At 39.3% G+C, this 27,989-nt stretch overlaps 1 protein-coding gene across 1 annotated transcript in view; it reads left to right on the top strand.

Moving 5' to 3' along the window:
• Positions 1-7,045: 7,045 nt before the first annotated feature.
• Positions 7,046-27,989, top strand: part of COX16 (cytochrome c oxidase assembly factor COX16) — a 43,841-nt gene continuing 22,897 nt past the window's right edge. Inside the window, exons 1-2 of the mRNA XM_060761804.2 lie at positions 7,046-7,207; positions 26,277-26,354. Coding sequence (XP_060617787.1) covers positions 7,061-7,207; positions 26,277-26,354 — 225 coding nt within the window. The 5' untranslated portion in view covers positions 7,046-7,060. The remainder of the gene's footprint in view (positions 7,208-26,276; positions 26,355-27,989) is intronic.

Raw genomic sequence — 27,989 nt, 5'->3', positions numbered from 1 at the left:
TTGTAACTTCTTCCAAAACCCTTCTCCTGCTCCTTTTAAGATCCCTTCCTCCCCTTCATTGGCAGTACAGCATTCTTTTGCTCTTGGTGGCTTCCCTTCCCTTGCTTTGGCTCAGACCAAAGCAAACTGCTGCAGTCTCTCCTAGTTTGTGTGTTCATCTTCTTTCATATCTTTTGCTATCTTGACTACACTGTGATGTTGCTTGGCCATATGTGTCCTATTTTCCCCCTGTGTCATATTGGAGGGTATGCAAAATATTGTCAATATGCATTCTTTTCCTCAACAGATTAATTTTCTATATATTAACTAAGTGACAGAAAGCTATACCTAAGAAAAGCTATACCTAAGAAAGCAATTGGCCCTCTATTGGTCCTGGCTAATGCATTTTGTTGCCAATACACTGTGATCCATTATTAGTCTTTTATATATATATATATATATATATATATATATATATATATATAATTTTTAAATTAAATAATTAACAACATACAGTGTGAAAAGTATACAAAATAACAAACATTTTACAAACCCTTAACCCCACCACCAAGGCCTGAACAAGTATTGTTTCCTCTGCCATATATTTATGAGTCCATTATTACTCTATAGCCTTCAATGTGATTCTGCACTTACCATTTATTTATTTATCGTCTCAGGAGCAACCAGACATTTGTATTACATTTTTAACAAAACAAACAAACAGACAGACAGACAAAACACAAAGTTTGCAAGCTTGGTAGTTGATTAAATGTCCTTTGGCCAGTATCTGGCCACTTGGATTGCCTTTGGTGTTGCACTTACTGTAAACAAACAGACAAAACGTGTGCTTTGTTTTCTTTATTCTCTACAGATTGGTATGCTTTGGGTGAAAGTTAATTTAAGTTCAAAAAGTAGTAAATCATCGTTCATTCTTGTTTCTGTTTGCTGAAGATCTCTGTATAATCCAGGCTTGAGTATTTTAAACCTTTTTTATGGCTGTAAATTACACAGAAACAAGACAAGATACGTTGTTAACATTCAATACAAAGAATGTGCCATCTAGTGGAGAAACATCCACATAGTAATCAAATCGGTCAAGCCACACAAATGTTCACGCAACCTGACCTAGGTTTTAGTCAACCTGATGAAATCTATCTTAAAACAACTCTTTCACAGAGACTCCTCCCCCATTTCAGCATGTCATTTCTTTCATTCTGTGCCTTTTCTTACTCAGTGGCCTTTGTTTTGTTTTTAATTTATTCTTTTTTCAAAACAGTATATAAAAGGTGATGTTGATCATCATCATATTTATTTGTATCCCGTTTTCCTCTCTAGATTGAAAACCAAAGTGCGCCAGAACCTTAAAAATAATACAATTTAAAACCTAATAAATAAAAATAGTAAATTAGAATAAAACATACATTTATTGAAACAAGAAAGTTAAAATTACAGTAAAACAATTAAGTAAAAACTGTTAAAATAATTGAAACACCACACAGCATCCCTGGCTCAGTCTTAAAAACTTTCTGTTTAAAAGCCTGCCTGAATATAAAAAGGTTTTAGCAGTCAGAAGGACAACAGAGAGAGGGCCATTCTGACCTCCATAGTGTTCTAGAGAAAAAAACATTAGGATTTAGGAAATGCATTTAGAAGTCCTATAACACCTTTAAAATGAATTAATTTATTATATATTTTATTATATAAAATATAAAATAAGTGACTGGACTGACCTTGAAGGAGCTGGGGGTGGTGACGGTCGACAGGGAGCTCTGGCGTAGGCTGGTCCATGAGGTCACGAAGAGTCAGAGACGACTGAATGAATGAACAACATGAACAACATATTTTATTAATGTTTATGATGCCATAAAACTGTGCTGTGCTTTGGGAAATTCTGCCTGGAGATAACACTTTGTTATTTCTTTGAACACATAAGCTTGTGTAGTCGCTTTTGCTTATTTACTCGTTGAAGGTTGATGAAGAAGGCAAGGAATTCTGAACTTATCTTCCATCTGTTTTTACTTCCTACATTCAGAATATGAGCCAATGTGATGTAGTGGTTTGGATGCTGGACTAGGACCCTGAAGACCAGAGTTCAAAAATTTGCTCGGGCATGGAAACCTTTGGACATATCATGAGACAACATGGATCATTAGTAAAAGGCCGTCATGTTTGTTGTGTGGAAGAACCATTAATGGCAGATTAATTAGTTAAATTTCTCCCACCCAATATTAACAAAATACATTTGATGATACTCCATAATGGTTAATGAATCTGTCATTCCCCCCTGATGTTCCAGCATCTGGTCCTGAGAAGTAACATTAACTGATGGACATACAGACATCAACCATTCTTGACATGGGAAAATCAAATGTTTGTGGAAATAACAGATTTCATTATTCCACAGAGGAGGACTGCTCCTCCCATCATTAAGACTAAGAATGTTACGTCAGCTCCACTGGCTGCCAGTTTGCTACTGAGCACAATTCAAAGTGCTGGCTTTAACTTATAAAGCCCTAAACAGCTCTGGCCCAACTTACTTGTCCGAACATATCTCCCCCTACAAACCTGTTAGAGCAAGGATCCACAAACTTTTTTAACAGAGGGCTAGTTCACAGTCCCTCAAACTCTTGGAGGGCCAAAGAGACATGAATTCCTGTGCACACTGCACATGTCAAGGTACAGACGCCACAAAGTCAGTCCCAAGTGCAAAGTAACAACAGTTTATTGACGGTACAGCTCAAAAGAACCAAAAATGCTTAACAGCAGGAAAATAGTACTCCCAAAACAAAACACAGACCAACTGGTCAAAAAGGAGGCAAATCAGAGTCTCAAAGTCCTAAAAATCCCAATCCACTAACCAAAATACACAGAAAAGGAAAGAACACTCGCTATCGTTTCAGCTAGCACATTCCAGGGTGTAGCAAAGTCGTAGTCAAGCCGGTTCATGGGTCATTCACAGCAAAAAGGATACCACAGCAGCAGCAGCATCAAACGTCCAATCCAAGGTCAGGGTAGAAAAGCGAAGGCAATGTCCAGAAGCAATCCAAGGTCCAAGCCAAAGAAGTAGCAGAGGGTCCACGAAGTTCAGGAATCACAACCCAGCGTAGCAGGTAACCCAGCAAACACTTTGCCAGTCGCAAAGTCCCCATTGCAACCAACCCTCCTTATATAACAAACTTTCCTCTAAGCTGCAATGAGGCAACGGCCCACTCTCAGCTGCTCCTGCATTTTCCTCCAAACTAGAATCAGACAACACCCCATGCTTAGCTGCCATTTGTGCTGCCATTTGTGCTGAGCTGCTCTTTGCCTTGCCTGCCAAGAGGTCCTTCTCCTGCTTCTACTTACATCTCCCCAAACAGTAAACAACTCATCCTCCCTCCAAGTTTAATCTCCAGCAAACCCTCTGAATGTGTCACTACTTGCAGGCTCCTCGCACACTTCTCTCACTTCTGCTACATTTGTCCAATCCATCTCATCCCCAACCCCACCAATGTTACTCCCAGCACTTCTCATAGAATCTGCTTCATTGCCAAACCCATCATCCCCATCAAACCCTTCCAAAAACTCTTCATCAGTGGGTTCAGTAAGTATTTGCCGAATTCTCTTCTGCTGTTGCTCTTCAATAGATTCTTGTTCCCGAGTAGACCTTATTGCCTGCCTAGTCTCCAACTCCCTGTTGTTACTACTACTCAGAGACTCATCCATAACAGCATGTATCCTATTTGTAGTGCAAAATCACTTAAAAACAATACAATAATTAAAATGAAGAACAATTTAAACAAATATAAACTTATTAATATTTCAATGGGAAGTGTGGACCTGCTTTTGGCTGATGAGATAGGGTTGTTGCTGTTGTTGTTGTGTGCTTTCAAGTCGTTTCAGACTTAGGTTGACCCTGAGCGAGGGCCGGGTAAATGACCTTGGAGGGCCGTATCTGGCCCACGGGCCTTAGTTTGAGGACCCCTGGGTTAGAGTGTTAAGATCTGCTGTGGAGGCCCTGCTCTCAGCCCCACCCCCTTCACAAGTGTGACTGGTGGGGATGAGATCAGGGCCTTCTCAGGGATGGCCCCTAGTCAATGGAACTCCCCAGTGATATTAGACTTGCCCCCTCCCTCCTGGGTTTCAGGAAAAAAGTGAAGAAAGTGAAGGCTATGGATTCAGGCTCTTGGAGAATAGTGTAATATGGATTCGGCATAATGCAGCAACAAGAATGATGACTTCAGGACTAGGTGTCATGTCTTTAATAGTTTATATTTATCAGTTTTATTGCTTTTACTGTATATTTGTTTCGAATATGCAGCATTGAACACTGCCAACTGTAAGCTGCTCTGAGTCCCTTTTGGGGCAAGAGATATAAATACAGTAAATAAATAAATAAGCATGTTCTGCAGGCATGGGTGACTACCTCGCTTTTGGAGAAGAGAAAATAGTGGTTGGAGAATAAAGAGGGGAAAGGAGCAACTCAAGCCTGAATACTTCCTAGATGCCAAGATAACCTAATGTTCTTTGGATATGTCATGAGACAATGCAACTAATTAGAAAAGCCTATGCTTGGTAAAGTGGAAGGTAGTAGGAACCTCACTCCAAACAGGTAGATTGAATCAAGGAAACCATGGCCCTGAATTTGCAGGATCTGAGCAGGGCAGTTGATGACAGGTGACTTGAAGGTCTCTCATTCAGAAGTGGAAGCTGACTTGATGGCAAGTAACACAACAAAATGCATGTTTGCTTTAGTATACACCGCAGAAACACACATACTTAATCAGTAGTTCCTTCAGTCAGTAGTCTCAATGTTGAGATTGAGAACTTCATACCAATGCCATTTGGTCTAGCTTTAGGTCTAATTTCTTCACCCCTCCCCCAAACTTAAAAAATGGTTATGGCTAGTTTAATAGATCCATATAATGCAGTGTACACCCATATGGCAGTGTAGATCCAGTCTTAGTTTGATAGAGTTTGGCCACATTCTTGATCCCAATACAAGAGTTGTCCAACTATGAGATAACTGCCAGCCTGCATGACTAACATAGTTACTTTTGTGTTCTCAGATGGGACTAGACAGCCAGCATAGCTTGTATGTTGGCTTACAACTCTGGGGACCAGGGTTTGAACCCTGCTAAGCCATAGAGACTGACTAGGTGACTTTGGGCAAATCACACTCTCTCAGCCTCAGATGAAGGCCATGCCAAACCTCCTCTGAACAAATCTTGTCAAAAAAAGTGTCCCTTTGAGTTGCCATAAGCTGAAAACAACTTGAAGGCACACAACCACAACAGGTAGGAATGACTGCAACTGATTGGTGTCCCCTAGGGATGAAAGAAATTAAAACAAGCAAGCAAACAATGAACTGAAGTTAGATTATATAGAATCAATGCTCCAAGGCATCCAGATAGATAGGTGTGTGTGTGTGTCTGTGTGTAGAGCAGTGTTTCTCAACCTGGGGGTTGGGACCTTTGGGAGGGGTCACGAGGTGTGAGTGAGGTCACCAAAGACCATAATAAAACACAGTACTTTCTGTTGGTCATAAGGGTTGTGTGGAAAGTTTGGCTCAATTGTATTGTTGCTGGTGTTCAGAATTCTCTTTGATTTAGGTGAACTATAAATCCCAGCAACTGCAACTCCCCAATCTCAAGGTCTATTTTCCCCAAACTTCACTAGTGTTCACATTTGGTCATACTGAGTATTTGTGCCAAGTTTGGTTCAGATATATCATTGTTTTGAGTCCACAGTGCTCTTTGGATTTAGGTGAACTACAACTCCCAAGCTCAAAGTCAATTCTCACCAAACCCTTTCAGTATTTTCTGTTGGTCATGGGAGTTCTGTGTGCCAAATTTGGTTCAATTCCATTGTTGGTGGAGCTCAGAATACTCTTTAATTATAGGTGAACTATAAATCCCAGCAACTACAACCACCAAATTACAAAATCAATCCCCACAACCTCAACAGTATTCAAATTTGGATGTACTGGCTATTTGTGCCAAATTTGGTCCAGTGAATGAAAATATATCCTGCATATCGGATATTTACATCAATTATTATTATTATAACTTTATTTGTACCCCGCTAGCATCTCCCGAAGAACTCAATGCGGCTTACATAGGCCAAGGCCTCAAAACACAATACAACAATACAATACCTAAAGCAAATTAAAAACAGTTAAGCAGAATAAACAACAACAATAAACAATACATCGAGACACTATAAAACTGGGCCAGGCCAGAGTAATGGGTACAAGATTAAAAGTGCTGATGTGGCAGGAGGTATGTAGGATTATAAAGTAAGTGCAGTGTGCGGTGTGCAGTGATCTTAGTTCTACTAAAGTGCTTCTAGGACTTGGTATTGGAGTTTCCTATTCTGAGAAGGCACATCGGAACAGCCAGGTCTTCAAGTTCTTTCTGAAGACTGCCAACGTAGGGGCCTGTCTAAGATCTTTTGGGAGGGCGTTCCAGAGATGGAGGGGCCACCACAGAAAAGGCCCTGTCTTGAGTCCCCACCAAGCGCGCTTGCAACGCCGGGGGGGGGGGGTGTTAACGAGCAGGGCCTCTCCAGATGACCGAAGTGAACGTGTGGGTTCGTAGACGGAGATGCAGTCACGCAGGTAGGGTGGTCCCAAACCGTTCAGGGCTTTGTAGGTAAGCACCTGCACCTTAAATTGGGCTCGGAAAATAAACGTGGAAAATGCATTAATATTCATAACAGTAGCAAAATTGCAGTTTTTCAGTAGCAACGAAAATAATGTTATGGTTGTGGGGTCACCACAACATGAGAAACTGTATTAAGGGCTTGCGGAATTAAGAAAGCTGAGAACTACCGGTATAGAGAGAAAGCTTTTGTAATTCTCCTGCATTTCTTACAAGATCCGAAATCCACAAAACAGTGATTTCTTCATTGCAACAACTAAAATACAGCATGCCAGTTAAGATACCACTGTTTCGTAGATTTTGGGTCTCGCTGTAGTTTGTGCATGGCCAAAATCCAACGAAAAGTTTGTATGTATGTCATCCCTTCCAGGATTGGCCGCGCTCGGGCCCGTTCGCATGGCGGAACCTTCCTGCTTCCGGCCAGGTTTTCCAGGGGGGCGATGATTTTTGTAGAACCGCGGAAGTGCTGGGGGAACGGCCTATCTCTGCGCCTCTCTGGAAGGGCGAAACGCGAGAGAGGCCTCGCCGCGGCCGGAATGAGAGCGTTGCGGAAAAACAAGACGCTGCAATATGGAGTCCCGATGATGGTGAGGAAGGGAAGGAGGGCATGCTGATTGACTGGCAGCCTTATGGGAAGGGAGGAGCCATAGTTCGTCGGCAGGTGGCGCTATGGCACGGCGATGGCCTTGGCTGTGCGAGCGAAGGTCCTGTGAGAGGAAGGGGAGCCTTGAAGAGGTCTCGCGAGAGGTGTGGCTGCTCTCGCGGGGGCTTGATTGACAGGCGGGGATGAGGCTCTTTCCTCCTGCCTTGCCTTTGACCTGCGTGAGAGAGACCTTAAAGCAGGGGTCCTCAAACTTTTTAAACAGAGGGCCAGGTCACAATCCCCCAAACTGTTGAAGGGCCGGATTATAATTCGAAAAAAACATGAATGAATTCCTATGAACACTGCACATATCTTATTTGTAGTGCAAAAGACACTTAAAAACAATACAATAATTAAAATGAAAAACAATTTTAACAAATATATAAACTTATTAGTATTTCAGTGAGAAGTGTGGGCCTACTTTTGGCTGATGAGATAGGATTGTTGTTGTTGTTGTTGTGTGCTTTCAAGTCATTTCAGACTTAGGTTGACCCTGAGCGAGGGCCGGGTAAATGACCTTGGAGGGCCGCATCCAGCCCCCGGGCCTTAGTTTGAGGACCCCTGCCTTAAAGGGAAAACGGATCATTCTCCTCCCTATACAGCAGGCATGGGCAACATTGGGCCTTCCAGGTGTTTTGGACTTCAACTCCCACCATTCCTAACAGCCTCAGGCCCTTTCCTTCCCCCCCTCGCCGCTTAAGTGGCTGAAGGGCAAAAGGAAAGAGGCCTGATAATAAAAAATAATAATTTTAAAAATGTAATGTTTATTTAAAAACTTATTATTCGTTTTTAAAGTGTCATGCTTAGATCTTCAAAATTAAAAAAGACATAATCATAAATGCAAATCTGAGAGGAACAGCATTGTTCACATCTCCAAACTGCAAGTATATCTATAGTGATCCACCTGTCTGGGACTCATGTTATGCCCCATTTGGAGTATCAGCAAGTATCAAAGTGTAGCACTTCTCTGGCTGCCATATGTCAAGATATCATGAGGCAAAGGCTCAGGCATGTATGCTTAACATACATTAACATATACAGCACCATCTGCCGCTGCTCAAACATGATCCCCCAAATCCACATGAACTTTCCGTGGAAAAAGAAAAAGCAGGAAAAATCTGTCTGTGGGAGAAGGGAAGCCATCAATCAAAATCTATTCTTCCAAACATAGTTTTCTGAAATATTCCTTTTTCAAAAGATAACCAACCAATATAAAATCAAACATAAACCTACTCTTGTCCAATTCTTGTTTCAACATTTGTAAATTTCATAGAAAAACTTGCTGCTTCTCATAGAAATGAATGGCAGGAAGGATCATACCGCTTAGCATCAGTATTCATGCAAAAGGTTGGAGTTTCCTCTTTAAAGATAAGTACTAGGTGATGTGAGCAATTCTTGTTTAGAAGCCTGGCCAGTCACTGCCAATCAGATAAAGCAATACTGGGCTTGATGGACAGATAGCCTAACTAGGCATAAAGCAGTTTTCTTAAGAAATGAGCATAGGATGTCTAAGGAAGACCATTCAAGGAAGCCCTATCTATATATATCTATATAAATAAAAATGTAATGTTCGTTTATGGGATTAACATAACTCAAAACCACTGGACAAATTGCCGCCAAATTTGGCCACAAGATACCTACTAAACCAAGGAGTGACCATCACTCAAAAAAATGATTTTGTCATTTGGGAGTTGTAGTTGCTGGGATTTATAGTTCACCTATAGCCAAAGAACATTCTAAACTCTGCCAATGATGGAATTGAACCAAACGTGGCACACAGGACTTCCATGACGAACAGAAAAACTAGAAGGGTTTGCTGGGCATTGACCTTGAGTTTGGGAGTTGTAGTTCACCTACCTCCAGAGAGCACTGGGGACTCAAACAATGATGGATCTGGACCAAACTTGGCATGGGCACTCAATATGCCCAAATGTGAACACTAGTGGAGTTTGGGGAAAATAGACCTTGACATTTGGGAGTTGTAGTTGCTGAGGTTTATAGTTCACCTACAATCAAAGAGCATTCTGAAGCCCACCAATGACAGAAATGGGGCAAACTTCCCACACAGAACCCCCATGAACAACAAAAAATACTTAAGGCCATCCAGTCCAACTCTTTTCACCAGGGCAAGAAAACGTAATCAAAGCCCTCCTGACAAAGAGCCATTCAGCCATGGATATAGATAAATATGATTCACATACAGAGATATATCGTATCATAGATTTGAAAGGGACCCCTAAAGAAAGATAATTATATGTTGCATGTTCCTGATTAGGCAAACCAGATAATCTCTACATCATTGCTAAAAGAAACAGCAAGAAATATTGTTTACCCACAAACATGGCACTCCGGTAAGTAACCTGGCTGCGAATCTATGGACCATTTGAAGCTTCTGAACTATCTTCAAAGGCAGCCCCACGTAGAGAGCGTTGCAGTAGTCCAAACAGAATGTGACTAAGGCATGGACTACCATGGCAAAGTCAGGTGTCTCAAGGTATGGGTGCAGCTGGCACACAAGTTTTAACTGTGTGAAGGCACTACTGGCCACCACTGACACCTGGGGTTCCAAGGTCAGTGATAAGTCCAGGATCACGCCTAAGGTTGTTAGGAATTGTGGGAGTTGAAGTCAGAAACACCTGGAGGGCCCAAGTTTGCCCATGACTGTTTTAGAGGGTTCCTACCCTTTTTGAAAATTACAGGGGATTTGTAATGTTCTGTTTTTTAAATGGTTTGAGTCTTATGCCCGATCCTCATAGCTGAATAAAATCCCACATGAGCTGCTTTGAACTTAATATATGGTAGTGTGGACTTAAATAATCCAGTTCAAAGCAGATACTGTGGGATTTTCTGCCTTGATATTCAGGGTTATATGGCTGTGTGGAAGGGCCCATAGGTTTTCAGGAATTTTCAAAGGGAAAAGGCTTTGTCAATCAAATGTTAGCAGGAGTCATAGTGTTACATAAGAAACTTATTAATGATGTAAGCTTCTCCTATATTTCACATATGCTTGTCTGTTGTTGGCTTTAAAAGAGTTTGAGATATTAGAATTGACGTTTTGCTTGCAGCACATCCCTCTGTCCTGGCCTCTGCGTGCCTAGGACGTCCATTACAGCATGAGAATTAAATTAACAAGTGCCTTGACTCAAAAGATAAATTTTTTAACTGCAGTTTCCAGTTTTCCTGCTAATGTAGTGCCAGAAGGCTACTGCATTAATTGTAACTTCCTAATCTTGGGAGTCTCCCTGGTCCTAATTTTACTTGGGAGCCCCCGGTGGCATAGCGGGTTGAACCGCTGAGCTGATGAACTTGCTGACCGAAAGGTCGGCAGTTTGAATCTGGGGAGCGGAGTCATCTCCTGCTGTTAGGCCCAGCTTCTGCCAACCTAGCAGTTCAAAAACATGCAGATGTGAGTAGATCAGTAGGTACCACTTCAAGGGGAAGGTAACGGTTCTTCATGCAATCATGCTGGCCACATGACTTAGGAGGCATCTATGGACAACGCTGGCTTTTCGTCTTAGAAATTGAGATGAGCACCAGCCCCCAGAGTCAGACATGACTAGACTTAATGTCAAGGGGAAACCTTTACTTAATCTTACTTGTTTTCTAATGTTATGTAGTAGAAGTCAATTACCTCCCTCTCTTTACCCCACACCTCCCCACACACACTATATGTATCTATATGTGTATAGATTTTTTTTAAAAAACTAACAGCACTTCTACAAGTCTGTTCTGAAGCTGAGAAAGATGCAGTCAATCACTTAGAATATGCATGTAATGGCATTTTATGAAGTAGGTACAAGTTTGTAAAAGTGTCTTCTGCTAACTACTTTGTCTTTGGGCCATTCCAAACAGCCCTTTATCCCAAAATATCAAGGCAGGAAATCCAACAATATCTGCTTTGAATTGGGTTATCTGAGTCCGCACTCAGATAATGTGACATTTCCTGCCTTGATATTCTGGGATATAGAGCTGTGTGGAAGGGCCTTTTGAGCACTTCTGCACTGCAAGATAATCCAGAATATCAAGGCAGATAATCTACACTATCAGTGTTAAACTGGATTATCTGAGTCTATATTGCCATATAATTCAGTTCAAAGCAGATAATATGGATTTTATACAGCTGTGTAGAAGGGGCCATAGTCTCAAAGGTGCTACAAGATCTCTTTGCATATAAGATCTTTAAATGAATACACACCCCTTTGACTTTTCTACATATTTCATGACAAACAAGGCTGCAGTCCTGATCAAAAAGATAGAGTGAGTGACTGACATTTTAATTTGGAGCACTGTAATCTGTCTGATTTGTTAGTATTTGAAACTGAAGTCTTCTCTATTACTAGTTAGAGAAAAGGGTTAATGTCTGAAGGCTCTTCCACACAGCCATATAACCCGGAATATCAAAGCAGAAAATCCCACAATATCTGCTTTGAATTGGGTTATCTGAGTCCATACTGCCATATATTCTACTTCAAAGCAGATAATGTGGGATTTTATTCAGCTGTGGGGAAGTGGCCTGAATTTGCAGACTGAAAAGCATAAGATCACATGGTATCAGTGTATCACTTTGAAACCCTTCATGCCCTACAGCAGAGTTTTCTGACCATTTCATAATTTCGTAACACAGCAATTCAGTGTTACTAGCAAATTGGAGGTTAACCTCTTATAAGAGATATGACACATACCTAAACTGTAATAATGAAATGTATGGGGACACAACATATCTCATAAAAAAAACTTTCATTTGTTTTTTAAAAAAATGTGATTTGTAAGATAACAGCATTTTATTTCTTGTGACGTTCATGCATCACTCCTACACAATGCAGCAGACACACTAACACGTCACAGCAGACACACTAACACGTCACAGCACAGAGCCCTTCCACACAGCCATATAACCCAGAATATCAAGACAGAAAATCCCACAATATCTGCTTTGAATTGGGTTATCTCAGTCCACACTGCCATATATTCCAGTTCAAAGCAGAAAATGTGGGATTTTCTGCCTTGTTATTCTGGGATATAGGGCTGTATGGAAGGGCCCACAGTTTGGTAAGCTCTGCCCTAGTCTTGTCTATCACCTTGAATACAGAGGTATTATTTTGAGCAGCTAAAATACCTTGATGCAACATGTAATTATTTTCTCTTCGTTTTTCACTGGTTGTATAATTTCTCTTAGCAATAGCAGGTTGGTTTGGGTGTTTAGCTTATAATTATTAATTTGTAAGGTTTTATTTATTTGTTCACCTACATTCTCCTTCACTTTATTTTTTTAATAGTAACTCAGCATTGCTTTTATTTCATCAGTTTAAATAGTTGTGCTGAACTTGTTGACCTGGTGTCCACTTAACTCAATAACTTAATCCTGCTTATTTTTGGTTCTAGTGACTAGGGTTGAATTTCTAGGGCAATTGTCTCAAGCTGTCAAAATCCAATCAGCACCATGAAACCACTTTTAATCTTTCTGTGTATGACTAACTTCCTCTCATTTTCATTCTGCTTCTTTGGAATTAAAACAATCCTTAACAAATAGTCAGTGCATTCCATACCACTCTTTGGAATGAATGATATAAATGAAGGTTTGCCAGGTACTACAACATTTGTCTTATTCTTATGTTTTAAGGAATTCATTTATATTTTAATTTGTTTTTTTCCCTTATACTTCAGAATTATGAAGCTTATAAATTGGAATAAATAACCCAGTTTTCAGACCAAAGAAGAAGCTGACAGATGGGTGATATGACTAGAATAACCAACATAACAGATAGAAGTAGACAGAGTTCTTTAATTGCATTTGCCAAGCTGGCTTTCTTCAACTACAAACTTGACGACATGTGTGATCATATCAGTGCCCAGCATAAGGCAACACAAACCTAAGAGTGATGTAATCTGGCACTGAACATTGCTTAACAGCTTGTGTGCTTCAGGGTTTAAAATCCTATAGCATTTGAGATGGCAACATCTGTTTGGATGTTGGGATGAACTCTTGGGACCTCATGGATATGACTTGCACTTCTCACAAAAGGTGGCTCTGCCTGCATGGATTTTCATATTTCCTGGCCCCTTCTCTGTGCTCTTCTTAAATGATTTGAAAGGCCAGCGAGAGGTATCTGTTTTGTTTTTTGAAGCACATATTAGTAGTTCACTAGGCTCTCAAATACAGTAGATGGTGCTCCAATTTCATAAGAAAGGTATCAGAACTTCTAGTGTTGATTTCATATTTCTGGTCATGGTTGTAGTTGCCAGTGACTCATTCCCCATGTGACTGAGCATAATGTACTGGGACAGTGAGGTTCTTTGGCACTGCTAAAATAAGTGCTGTCAGAACTTTTCGTGAACATTCGGAATAAGATATTTGGAACAATGTGTTCGTTATAAAGGGTATTCAAAGGATTATCTTAAAGACCAATGGAAGATGAGTCTAGAAGCCTCAGTATCAAGCACAAATACCATGTTCTGATTGGATCAGATCTATGGCTGTAATGGAGCCAGGTGTTGTAATGTCAAAGTGACATGAAGTTTTGAGAGATACATTAAAGTGGTCCTAAGATTTCTTCCCCCCTCTAAAGTCAGGTGGATTTTTCACAGACGTTATTGGAACACAATAACAGTATAATGCCATGAGCTTCTCAAGTTGTAATACAAATAGCTTTTGTGTGGTCGGTTCTTTATTTAATACCTAAGAATCTTTTACAAAATTCTTGCTTTTAGTGGAGGTAGAAACATTAGAATGCATTTATTGTCTTTGAAATAAAATGTTTCCCTCTTGTGTTGTAAAAAGAAAATTGTGAAAAATCTTTAGGGAATGGTTCTTGTGTGTGTTGTGTTCCTTTTCTTCTCATGTAATCTCAGGTTTTACAGCCAGAGTTTAATATATTAGAAAACTCAAGGTATTTCTAATTCTCTATATATTGACTTTCTGTTAAACTTAATAAACTAGAAATTGTGCTATGTTGTTCTGTTTCTCAGTGGATCATATGTTGATTGACTGATCTGTATTTGGGGGCTTTCCTTGGGAATATTACTATGGGAATTGTCATAATGGAGTGCTAAGGTGATATAGTGGTTACAGGGCTGGACTGTAACTTTGGAGAACAGAGTTCACATCTCTACTTAGTCATGGAAACTCACTGGGTGACCTTGGGCAAGGTAGACTCCCTCAACTTCAGAGTTGGGCAACGACCACCCCACACTATTGCTTTAGCAACAATTTTGATGTACACTTTTCCTTGCCCTGAGAGGGTTATCATGCAGTACTGGTTTATATTTTCACACTGAAATCAATAGGCATCATTCAGTTCTGTAATGAAAAATAAAGTCAGAATTTGGCAGAATCCACAGAAATGACACTTCTTTCACTGTTTCAACAGTCAACCATTGCAGCTATATTTTTTCCTTAGAAGTAAATGGCTTATTGATTTCTGTAGGAAAAAATAAAATTCATTGGATGTTGGAAGAAGAATGTTTAAGGCCTGAACTTAAGTGGATTGTCTCTGTACTGATCAGCACATTGTAAAATGGTTTAAGATAAAGTATAAATATAAAATGGGAAATAATGATTATACACTAATAGGCAGATATTATTCCAGAGTGAAGAATGACTACCTTCAGAATATGGCAGATATTATTCCAGAGTGAAGAATGGCAACCTTCAGAATATGCCTTAGCGGAAACCCTTTTTTGTTGTTTGAGTACTGAATTAGCTCTAAATAAGTTGGAAGCGGTTTCCTAAGCAGTAACACTCTATGTGTCTGTGCAGATATGGAGGGGGTGAAGTTGTTCTGGCATGGGATTCTCATTTCTCTTCATATGAAAATGTCAGTAAGGCTATCTGACCTGTTTGTTTATTTTTAGTGGAAAGGGGTAGGCAATAAGGATAGTGGCACACTCATAGGCTCCTCTTATTCATGCACCTAGTATCTCCCACTTTCTGAGAATCAGAAAGCTTGTGACACACTGTATACCAGTATTGTAATATAGGGCTGTTTCCTTAATACGGATTTGTACATTGATTTAATATGAAAGAATTTTTTAATGGCTGGAGTATTTGTGACTATACAAAATATGTAATTGCTTTGATTTACCAACTTTTGAAATTGCTCAGGATTGGAGACACATCTTCAAATAACTCATTTTAAAGGTGCCTGTCTTTCACTACTAAGAGTGCAGTGCCTATGTGTGTGAGTGATATGCCTCCCATTTATGTGTGATACCTCCATTTCTAAGCTTTATAAACAGCTTTGAGTATTGCTCCATCACTTCATGAGCATTTAGTAACTGATGTTTCCTCATATTCTCAGGGTTTAAAGCTGCCCTTTCCCTCATCTCACTTCTTTTCAGCCTTTGCACTTCCTAGCTTTTTTTCTTTTAAGAATGTACCTTCTTTGCCACAATTTGTGGTCCATTTAATTGCCTGGGAATGTAATTGCCCAGCTAATGGAAAAAACTGCAATATTGAATTCCAGAGCTGGTGGACTCCACATTAAACTGATTTGGTATATATTTGTATTATGGAACACTAGGTGGCAAGAGAGAATGTTATTTCCTTGGGAAGAATTTCATAGTGCTTCTGCCTTTTACATGGAAACAAGTAAAGAAATAATACCAGCAGTCATCAAATAGCTACATCTTCAGATAATATCTGGAATTTGGAGAAAATATCTCTTCCTCTTTACAACAAAATAAAAAATGCCTTGCTTTAGGTGACATATTTTTCACAAGAAGCTGCTCTTGACCCACCACAATAGACTTGTTCTTCAAGCAGCTGCAGCTGTGTTGATTCCCTTGTTATCTGACCTGGCCAAGCACTGTGTGTAATCCAAAATGACAACAGTCTGGTCAAAGGAGCCATTTTAGTTCATGTTTGCACTGTGGAACATATGGTCTGCCTTCTCGTTGAGCCTCATTTTCTTAAAACACTGAACTCTGTACTCTCTCACCCCAGGCATACCCCAATTGACAAAAATTCTGACAAAGAAACTTCTTTATCCAGGTTAATTTTAGGCTTGCCTACCCCACCCCAACCCCTTTCCTCTTTATCCTCTGATTATCTAGAAGATTTTAAACATCAAGCTGGAAAAAATACAGACTTCCAGTGTTGGTTTGCAGCAGAGTGATAAAGCTTGATCATTCTGTAGTTGTGTGTGCCTGCCTATAGCAGGCAAGGTAAATAGCAGCTGCCTCTAGAAACTTAATTAAGTGTGCACAAATGTGCACAAATGTCAAAGCAGAAGGGGAAAAGGAAAAACAGATCCTTACTAGATCCCCCACCCCACCCGAATGTGAAAAAAAATGAAACTTTGTAGCTAAAATAGAAATTTGATTTAATTAAGTCTATATAACATATAGAATGAGTAACAGAGTTTAAATTATTTTGTGTTCTGGACCTACTCTTTATGATTTGCTAAAAAATGTTTCATCCCCCCCCCCCCCCCCCGGCTGGATCTGGTGGACACCTTTTCATAATCTGTGAATGGGGCTTCTTGGGGAATTGTCAGTGATTAGGAATGAGGCCGATATGCGAATTCACACCTTTAGCAATATTGCTAGCAGAGCCAGTCAAAAACATATTGCTTCATAAGACAAATAGTGCCTTCTCCCATCCCATTTTTATCTCTAGTTGTAGCACCATATCTCAGGGCAAATAAAAATTAATGGTTTAAAATTTAAAGCAACCAAAAATAATTTAAATAACCTGAAAATATGTTAGCCAATTTAGCAAATTGAAATGTATTTAAAAGGTTTAAAACAGTTTAAATCCACAACTATATGCGTTTTAATGAAATCAATTAGGCCCCAAAGGCTTTTAATGAAAATCCATGTTTTCACTTGTGCCAAAAAGTGTTCAGTGCTGGTGTTAATTAGGTCTCAAAGGAGAGGGCATCCCACCATTGGGGCCTTACAAGCAGAGAAAGTTCTTTCTTATGGTCTCCCACAGTGTTTTTCCTCTCACTGGTGGGATTCAGACCTTAGTTTGTAGAGGGAGTGGTCTCCTTCAGATATCAAGATCCCAAGCTGGTTGTATATCATTGCAAACACTTTGAATTCAGACGGAAACATATTGGCTTTAAAGGCAGTCAAGTTATTTTGGTATCTAAGCAAGAACATCTCAAATGTGCTTCTGTCTAAGTGTAACAGTACAATACCGATACATTAAACAACTAGCAATTTCCTGTTCTCTACTGACACCCAAATTGAATGCTTGAGGTGGCAGTTGCACTCTATGGATGGCCAGACCTTCTTTTCACTTTACTGCTTATTGAGATGGTTTCCAACATCTCTTTGAAGTTAAGAGAAAAGTAACACTTACCTGAATTTCATTTTATTTCATATTAAGCTTCATTGAACAGAAAGACACTTACAAGCGAACATTGATAGGCTTGTGCTGGAAAGGTGTTACAAAGGAAGCATTAAAAACGTTAAAAGAAAAAGCTGTTTGAATATCCACATTATCTAAAAGGAAGGGATCGATTTATGTTTAACAGAATGAGTGGGAAATGTTGGAGCTTGATTGTAGGATTTTACCAGTGCATCATTATTCACTATATATTTCACTATAAGGTGTACAATTAAGGTGGCAACAAAGCTATATAAAGCTATATATAAAGGCACTGTTCATAGAATCATAGAATCATAGAATCAAAGAGTTGGAAGAGACCTCATGGGCCATCCAGTCCAACCCCCTGCCAAGAAGCAGGAATATTGCATTCAAATCACCCCTGACAGATGGCCATCCAGCCTCTGTTTAAAAGCTTCCAAAGAAGGAGCCTCCACCACACTCCGGGGCAGAGAGTTCCACTGCTGAACGGCTCTCACAGTCAGGAAGTTCTTCCTAATGTTCAGATGGAATCTCCCTTCTTGTAGCTTGAAGCCATTGTTCCGTGTCCTAGTCTCCAAGGAAGCAGAAAACAAGCTAGCTCCCTCCTCCCTGTGGCTTCCTCTCACATATTTATACATGGCTATCATATCTCCTCTCAGCCTTCTCTTCTTCAGGCTAAACATGCCCAGTTCCCTAAGCCGCTCCTCATAGGAGCGGCTTAGGGAACTGTTGGTTTGCATCTGCCCCTTTGGATGTCTTCTCCCAAGTTTTGCTTCCATTCTTGGGGTTTAGATAAGGTCTATGACTTAGAACAAGGTATTGGATTAATCTGTTTCAAACATGAGGCTTTCATGCTTTCATTGTGCTTATTTTCTTTTTTCAGTGGGATTTCTCCAGTGTAAATTCCACAGAGTGCAAACAAAGTGAGAAAACATCCCATTAGCATAAACTTGTTACTCTCACAGCTGGCCAAATTTTCAATGTCTGAAAGAGTTATGTGGTCCTTTTCATTTTTGCTACTTGGTTCTGATTAATGCAGAATAATTAATTTGGCAGTCACAAGAAGTGAAGGCAAGTCAGAAAACAGCAAGTTGCAGAGCTGGCTAAGTAATCAGTTCCACCTCATTGACAGACTTTGTTCTCTACTAGACTTTCTGGCAGCAAAAAAAAATCCCTTTTCTTTTTTGGACCATAATTATATATATATAGAGAGAGAGAGAGAGAGAGAGAGAGAAAGAGAGAGAGCGCACATCCAAGACCCTTTTCTCCCCTGCTTAAACACTTCTTAACAAAGTCCTTTCTGCTGTTTGTGGTCAGATGTTTCCTTAGAGCCCTAGCAGTCTTTTCTAACATTCAAGAACTATTCAAGAAAGTGGACTATCTATGTTTTCCATATGCCCATTATGATTTTTTCTAATTTAGAGGTGTGATGACTTGAGTTGGAACATGAGGACTAACTTGGCACCTAAATATTTGGAAGAACTTCCTGACTGTAAGAGTTATGTAGCAGTGGAATAGGTTGCTGCTTCGGAGTGTGGTGGAGTCTCCTCTAGAGGTTTTTAAGCAGAGGCTGGATGGTCATCTGTCAGGAGTGCTTTGATTGTGGCAGAATGGGGTTGGATTGGATGGCCCTTATTGTCTCTTCCGATTCTGTTACTGTTATTCACATGTATATCTGTGCCATTGATTTGCCTTTCAGGAACTGCAAGGATATCTAAGCTTTTCGTAGTTTGAATCAAAAGATTCCTTTCAGATTGTACTATTTCCCCATTAAACAAAATCAGTGAATTTTTTTACTTTTTTCTTTCCCATTTTTGTTGGATTTTAAAAGAATGCATAGTTAATAGAAGGCTATGTAAGGTTAAACACCTTGAACTGGAACAAACAGGCAGATTGCTACAAAACCATTATTCCCCCCTCCCAAGACACTATCCCATTTTAGCACTTTTATCTTCCAAGCTAAGAGAATATTAGTTGTACAGTTTCAGGGAGGAAGGGAAGTGCTGTCTTTTCCTCCAGTTAATTAAAGCCTCTTGTGTCGGATGAGGCTGCAAACCAGAAGTATTATTTGCTCTTCTAAATCGAATGTTGGTGGCATGGATTCTAAGTACAAAAGCGGACTTACTGTACTGCTGTTTTCCAGGTTCAATACGCCTCCTCAAAATTAAACTTTGAAGTGCATCATTTTCTGATGCAGGGCTGCTGAATGTTTGGGCCAATGCTCCTCACTGTTTGAAAAGTGCTCTCATCCCATTTTATGCCTGTGTGCCCTTGTATTTGTTGATTCAGATAGTGTGTGCGCCAAAACTATTCAAGGGCATTTGAACCTGCAGATTTTGGGCAGCCTTAAAATTATGCTGTCACGTGACCAGTCTGAGTGATTAGTGTAGATACTGAAGGCAATATGATCCGTTTTTACACACACACCTCTCTTCAGATTACCCTGCTGTTTTGTTGGTGCAGTGACAGAAAATATGGGGGGGGGGGGGACCCATTTCTGAATATTTATAAGATCAGGCATGACTTCAAGACTATGCACAGTTCGTGAAGGGGAGCATCCAGGTGCTAATAAAGTAAAACTAGTTTTGGCAATTCTCTATGTGCTAGTGCTTTTGCACTTTAGCACTAAAGACATTTTTAGAAAAATGATTGCATTTACCACTTTAAAATGTACCTGTTCCAACTTACAAACAAATTCAACTTAAGAACAAACCTACAGAACGTATCTTGTTTGTAACTCAGGAACTGCCTGTATAAGAATATGTGTCATGTTCTTCTTCAAAGCACAGTGGCAAAATGCACTCATAGGCTACTTCACTGTTGATAATGAAGACATTCACAAAGTTCACTGGAGAAGAGTGACTGGCAAAGAAGCTGGTTATGTTTTGAAAGTCTTGTCTTGCCACATTCAGAGTTTGTTAATTGCATAGCAAGTTCTCTTCGACAAAAATATTTTGTTGTCACGTACTTCCTGAAGGAAGAGATGGAGCATATATAAAACAAATGCTCTTATGAAAATGTGAGAGACATTCCTTCTGACAAAAACTAATTTTAGTTTTAAAAAGTGAAATCTTGGGGATGGGCCCACTTGGTAGACTAGGGTTTTTTTATATGTTGATTCTGCTCCCATTATACTTGGATTGCAATACATGAAGGATTCCAGTTTCCAGAACTGTCAGACTGAGACCTTTTAGTAACTCTGAAGTGCAGACAGAGCAGATTTTTTTTGTTTTTAAAAAGGAACACCCCTAAATCTTTTTTATTCCCTTCAGTGTGAAGCAAAAAGAGAATATTTTATTTGAGTGTTCCAGTTCTGCAGCTGCACAATGCATTGCTCAAGGGTTCAGCTGCAGTTGTCTTAAATAAGAGGCTTGAAAATTACCACAGTCCCTGTTTGAGTAAAATATTTCATAACATTTCCCCTTTGTCCTTTTCACCAGTGTGTGATCTGTGTTGGCAGCAGTGAATAGTGTGATGTGATTAATTTTGGGATTCATGACAAGGGGAATGTAATGTTATACTCTGGCTCTCAAAAACAGAACTATAGCATCAAATGAGTTTCTCTAGCAACAGAAGTAATCTAACATAGCAATTTGCTAAGCAATGCCAGGGAAATTACTACTTGTTTTGTTAACCCAGGAGTTTTCTGCTTTAGATTTTGCTGGCTAATTTGGTGAGATCAGATTCTGTGGTGGATTTTTGTTGTATCCACAGTTTGCCTAAATGGATCAAACCTATGTATTGGTAACTGGTGATATTCTTCATCAGAAATGCAACCTAATGCAATTTGTAGATGTTCACTTAACATACATTTCAGTAACGGGATATAAAGAAGCCTCTCAAAATGCAATGAAAGAGAAATTTGTGTCAATTTCTGCATGAAACACTTCCCAAGGTTGGTGAGGATATGTGACAGATGGTGCTTCTGTGTCACGTCCCATGTTTTGTCCTACCTTGCATTATGTGCATAGATAAGTTCATTAATATGTTGCTTTTGTTGTGCGTGAACTCACTGCAACATCAACAAAATTGTTTTTTGAGTGTCAGCTATCTTGATAGCAATGCTATTGGCCTGTTTCCAAGATTATATGTAAAACACAGTCTAAGTGAAAAGTTATTGTTATGTGTTGTTAAAGGTGACCTTCAGATGTAAAATCTATTGTTAGATACATGTTTTGATGGCTTTAAACTTCAAAGTGAGGCAATTCTCCGAGTACATACAAAGTCAAACTCTCCTGCTTTTGTGTGCTCCTCTTAACAGATCTCTCATATTGCTATCCTCAGACATGACAAACTTTTGAGCCAATGTATAGATGAGAAGAGAATTAATGTGTACTGAGTTAAAACAGTGAAATCTATCACAATATTATAAACAACATTATGGTTCTGATGATAGAAGGAAAATAGATGGTGTATGAAATATTTTTCAGTGTATGAAATATTTTTCAGATGCTTCAAGTCTATTAGGAAGGCAAGATTATGGACCATAGCTTATTCTTTATTTAGCTCATACATATGCAAGAGGCTGATTGCCTAATGCAGAATGTACTTGAATTTGTCTAACTATATTCTCCCTTTCTATCATTCATTGCCCAGGGCATCTTCTATTTTTAAAAAGGTTCACAAAAACATCAGTTATAATAATGTGAAACAAAGCATCACACTGAATCGCAGCATCTGTCTCAGTATTTATATCTTTACTATCATGTTTTTTTTTACTATTAAAACTGTCACACTTGTTCAGAAAAAGAACTAGAACTTCCAGAAATATTGCCTCACAAAGAACAACAAGGAATTTGTACTAGATCAAAACTGACATGAACAGAACTCATCCAGAAGCAATGCATGAGCTGGTGGCTTGAGTGTCAAAAGAAAAGGGCTCAATTGTGTAGAGTACAACGGTGAATAGAATCTGTCAAAGACCAGTTCACTGAATTTGAATAATCCATAGTTTAGGGAAGTGGATGTTGGGACAACCCATGCTCTGAGAGGAATATTCTAGGAAATATAGCTTAAAAATTGCTTTCCCAAGCTTTAAGGAATTGGAGATGCTGTTGGAATGACTTGTGCAGAATTAGTCGGTGTTACTGACCATGGGTAGCAAAGCCAAAAAGCCAGAGTGGGAAAGATGGGGTATAGACACTATTACAGTAACATTTTGCAAGCTTCAAGAGAAGAAAACTAGAATGCCATGTTTTCATGCTGCTGTCAGACATAATTTGGGAAGTCAATAACATCTAAAAAGGATAGAGTAATTTCTCAGTTGTAGTAAAGGTAAAGGTTTTCCTTTGACATTAAGTCCAGTCATGTCCTACTCTGGGGGTTGGTGCTCATCTCCATTTCTAAGCCGAAGAACCGGCATTGTCCATAGAAGCCTCCAAGGTCATGTGGCCAGCATGACTGCATGGAGTGCCGTTACCTTTTCACCGGAGCGGTACCTATTGATCTACTCACATTTGCATGTTTTCGAACTGCTAGGTTGGCAGAAGCTGGGGCTAACAGCGGGAGCTCACACTGCTCCCCGGATTCAAACCTGCGAACTTTCGGTTAGAAAGTTCAACAGCTCAGCAGTTTAACCCATTGTACCACTGGGGGCTCCCAATTGTAGTTTTTCTCTTTTTTCAGTCGTAACTAGTGTGTCCTATTTTATTATCATTTTAAAGTTTACATGGACATTTCTTTGCATTTTAATATGCATCACACACACGCCTTTATGCGCAATGCTTTTGGAAATAATTCACAAATTGGTTCATATTTATGAAACTTCATATAAAAACAAACTGAAAAATTCTCTCTTGTCAGTATTTACTAATACAGATGCTTCAATTCAGTGACGCTATTATTTACCATATATGCTGTGTTTATAGAAAGTTTAGTTAGTAACATGAAATATGATAAATCAATAGAGTGCAAAATTGCATTCTTCTAAACTTTTGATGTCAACCTGGCTACAATGATTGCCGTATATACACAAAGTCAACAATAATTTTGGACTAGTACTGAAAAAAAGGACTCTGCATTAAAACTGAATTTTTGCCTGGTGCTAAGCTCCTGTGGAATGTTTTCACATCCTCCTCCTAATTGTCTTTATAATTGTATCCTCTTGTTCCTGGAATATCTGAGCTAGAAATCGTTATGCAAATGTGAGAACATTACAGTTCAATGTAGCCACTGCCATAAGATCAATCTGAAAAAAAGGACAAGGTTTTCTTCACTGTGAGTACTGAATAAATATACTTTAGCTACTTTTTAAATTGTATTATAATTGGGAAAAGAGGATAGATGTTGTGCAAAGCATATAACATTTCAAGAAGTAGTCCTGCTTTCCTCCCTTCTCTTCCTTTCACCTCACCGTTTTCACTATTTCCAGAAGTTTTGTTTTCCAGTTATTATTTCCAGTAGTAAAGGCTACACCATATTGACAAACAGTGGATTGAATCCAAAAGAAGACTCTTTGGCTCTTCTCCTATTTGTATAATGGATTTGGGCTTAAGGCCATCAATAGGTATGGTCACACATGAAATACTCTAGTAATTAATCTGATCTTTAAATTTGCCTAAATCTGATCTTTAAGTTTACTTCATTTTATTTCATTTAAGCTTATTTTGTTGCTCTTTATTACATCTTATGACAGAGTAATGTTTTTTTCATTTTCCTCCATGGGGACATGCCTACGTCTATTTTTTTGTTTATTTGTACGTCTTGGTAGTTTGGAACTAGCAGTGACAGAACTAATGAAGACAGAGGCTCTGCAGAAATTGATTTCTCCAGCTACATAATAGTGTACAGTGAATTCGAGTTCCAATCTGCTGGTATCTTCTGGAGGCTTAATTGGGTTCTTTTCGCCTTGGCACCAGAATGAGCCTGCTGAGTATTATTACTACACTTGTTAATAGTTTGAAAATGGTGGGAGTGTCTCGCAGGAATATAATGGTAAGGTGACTTAATGGTGCTGAAATGAAGAATACAGCATTGTAGGAATTCTAGAAGACAGCATAACCTGAAAAAAGTCTGGATGATGCTAAAGTCATCTGAGTGAATGCTTTGACATTTTTGAGATTGAAAACTGCAGTAGTCCCACTTGTATGATATATATGTGCATTCTCATTAGATGCACCTGAAGCATACTTTCCCCTGGGCCAAGATGCGTCTTCCATGTATTGCACATGCTTGCATAAATTCAGAGTTTTAAGTTTTGATTTGAATATCTGTAGCCTTTTTTGCTCTGTTTAAATGTGAAGTCCCTAATGCTATGCCCTTTGGTAGAGATGCTCACAGATGGATACTTTGACATATGTCAAGGACCACTGTCTCTCCTGATTTTTTTTAAAAAAAAACAAGAAAGCAAATTTCTGGAAAGTGCAGCCTTAGCCTCCACAGCTGTCTTTATGTCCACAGACACCACTGCAGGCTAGCACTTGACTTGGAAGCACCTTACAGATGCATACTTTGACATATGCCAAGGACCACTGTCCCTCCTGATTTTTTTTTTTTAAACCAGGAAACCAATTTTCTGGAAAGTGAAGCCTTTGCCTCCACAGCCATCTTTACGTCCACAGACACCACTTGACTTGGAAGCACCTTAGCAGCTCAAAATGATAACCTGGGGAGTGACAGGCCATGAAGAAGATTTGAATCTGTGGAGTAACAAAGGGGCTGGGACAAGCAGGGGAGAACTGGAATGGAGGAGGCGGGGAATGGATGGGGGTGGTATGAGTGAAGTAGGTTATTGGTGTTTCTCTTTCTGCTCTCAGGAAGACTGATGAATGGGAAGAGAGAACTCAGTGAGAAGTAGAAAGAGTGAAGCCTGTTTCTGAGGATCTTTTCTGTGTGGAGCAGGGATTGTGTGTGCATTCTGTGTGAAATGGATTTTTAAACGTTCTAAAACTGAGTACTGAACCCAAATGAAGTCCCCTTATCTCAGTGTTGGGTTTCCTCAAATTTTGGCAACAGTAAACGTTTTCTGAATGTCACCTAGTGGCTGTTTAAGACATTTACACAAATCTGTTGAGCAGCATTTACAGCACTTTGCAGAAGATGCTTCAGCTGTACTTCATAAAAAGGAAACTCAGCTTGCTTAGCAAGCCTTGCAAATGCTAAATTATTATCAGTAAATGTTTTATTCTTATACTCATTTTACATACCTATATACCTGTGGTTATGTAAACATTTATTGGGGCAAAAGGGGTTGTGAGTGGGGAAAGTTTAAAGAACCCTTGTATTAAGGTACTTGCATTTTATCCTCGGTGATTTGCCTTTCTGTGAAATAGATGTGCTATTGGGAGGAAAATCAACAGAAAAATATTATCCCAAAGGATTGGCTTTGGGTTTGGGGCTCAGACCTACCCTCTACCTTGTATTTTAGTTCTTGGCGAAATTATGCCCCTTCTAGACAGGTTGCTTTTTTGTAAATTGGATTTTGTTATCACAGCAGACGTTTTCTAAATTGGCATTCATACACCATACAGCAGCATGGCATTGTTCTTGATATCATTGCCCATGCCATTTCATCAATATTCCGAATGCATTCACTAGGATAAAAAAGTTGAGGGATGTTTTAAAATTCCACGTGGTTTATATTGGGAGTTCTCACCACAGCTCTGCAAGATGCCAGGAACGCCACAGAATTAATGACCAAGTTCTGTATTCTACTCTGCTTCCATACTGACTATTTGTTCTTGTATTTTGTGTTTTCCAGCTGCTTATAATTGGTGGGTCTTTTGGACTTCGTGAGTTCACCCAGATTAGATATGATGCACTCAAGCTCCACAGCAAGGTAAACTGAATTCTCTTCCACTCCTCCATTTTTAGGGAATATGAAAATTATAAGAACAGAGGAAACTGTATGTGCTGGGTTGAGACAACTTAATGGAGGCAAAAACACACAAGATACATATGTTTCAGGCCTACTGACTCAAATATTTAGTTCCAGATCTTAGAAAGATTAAATGTAATTCACATACAGCCAAGACACCACAGACTATTTAGAAAGTCACTCCTGCAGAATTGTATTGAGATTTTGTTTATGTACAATTTCCATGTTCTGGCTGCATGAGAGTAAGAGCTGATGCCCTTCATCATTCATGCTGCCCTTCTCCACAGCCCTTCAAGCACTGGGAGCGAAACATTTGCAACATTTGAACTGAATAAGAAGACTTCTGCTCCTATAAAAAATGTCTTGGAAATACTTTGCAATAAACTTCTAATTCTGTTATTGCTTTTAATGGTTTCCTGAGGCAACATTTAGTTCAGATGAGTTTGTGTTCCAATGCATAGAATCGGAATTCTGGGACAAGATCTCTTGTCTTGTCTCTTAGTTTGTGTTTTAAAAGAAAGTTGTCAGTCTGATTGTGTTAGTTTTGAATATATGTCTAATTTACTAAGTGGAGCTTCGGGGGGGAAAAAGTATCATACAAGAACTTTTTGAAACCTTGCTTTCAGTCTGAACACAAAAAAACTGATTTCTCAGCATAAAAATCTCTTCCTCTCTTACTCATTCAGTCACACTCACTCTAAATTTTAAAAGACATGGCCTTAGTGTAAGAAAGGGATCCTATTGAAAATTGGCAAATTGAATACCTCCACCAATGGGAATATGGAGAGGGTGGAAGTGGTCAGGGTAACAACTTTGTAGAAGATGCCGTGGGTCAATCATGGGAAGGTCAGAGATGTGTTCTACTACACTGTAGAACTGTAACCAGAAGGAGGTATTGTACAACCTCTTTAGCCAAGGTTTTAAACAGTACATGTGTCAGTGGATATATAGACAATATCCTATCTGGTGTCATCAGACTTCTTGTATTTTCCCATCATTTTGATAGTTTAACAGTTCTGGCACTCAGACCTATAGACATCCAGTGCTTTGTCCTCAGGTGAATGTTACATGTTTGCAGCAGTGATAGGCTTCGGCAATCCATGGTTCTAAATGGTTCTAAAGTACTTACAAAACTAAAGTTCTAGTGGTGAAAAATTCAGAACTCTAACAAAACTTTCAAAATTTAATTATTATTTCATTATTGGTGATTTTAATGACAGAACCAATTAGGAACTGCCATTTATTATGAAATTTTGAGAGTTTTGTTAGAGTTCTGAAATTTTCACCACCAGAACTTTACTTTTGTAAGTACTTTAGAACCATTTAGAACCATGGATTGCCCAAGCCTAGTGATTACTGCTTGCACAGTTCCAGTTGTGTGCACCCCAGTGTAACTACAGTTGGTCCTTCATATCGGCAGGTTTAACTTTTGTAGATTTGATGTTTATGGATTTGAATATTAAGTTCTCTCTAGAAATGCTTAGATCCTCCAGGGCAACTCTGTAGTGAACCTCTGTTGGATGTTGACCATAAAATCACCCTGGTTGACCTAGAGATTTCTAGTCTGGTGCTGTCTCGGGATTTTAAAAAGTAGGT

Source organism: Anolis sagrei, chromosome 1 (genome assembly GCF_037176765.1).
Source record: "Anolis sagrei isolate rAnoSag1 chromosome 1, rAnoSag1.mat, whole genome shotgun sequence".
Taxonomy (NCBI): domain Eukaryota; kingdom Metazoa; phylum Chordata; class Lepidosauria; order Squamata; family Dactyloidae; genus Anolis; species Anolis sagrei.
This window is presented reverse-complemented; position numbering and strand designations above follow the sequence as displayed.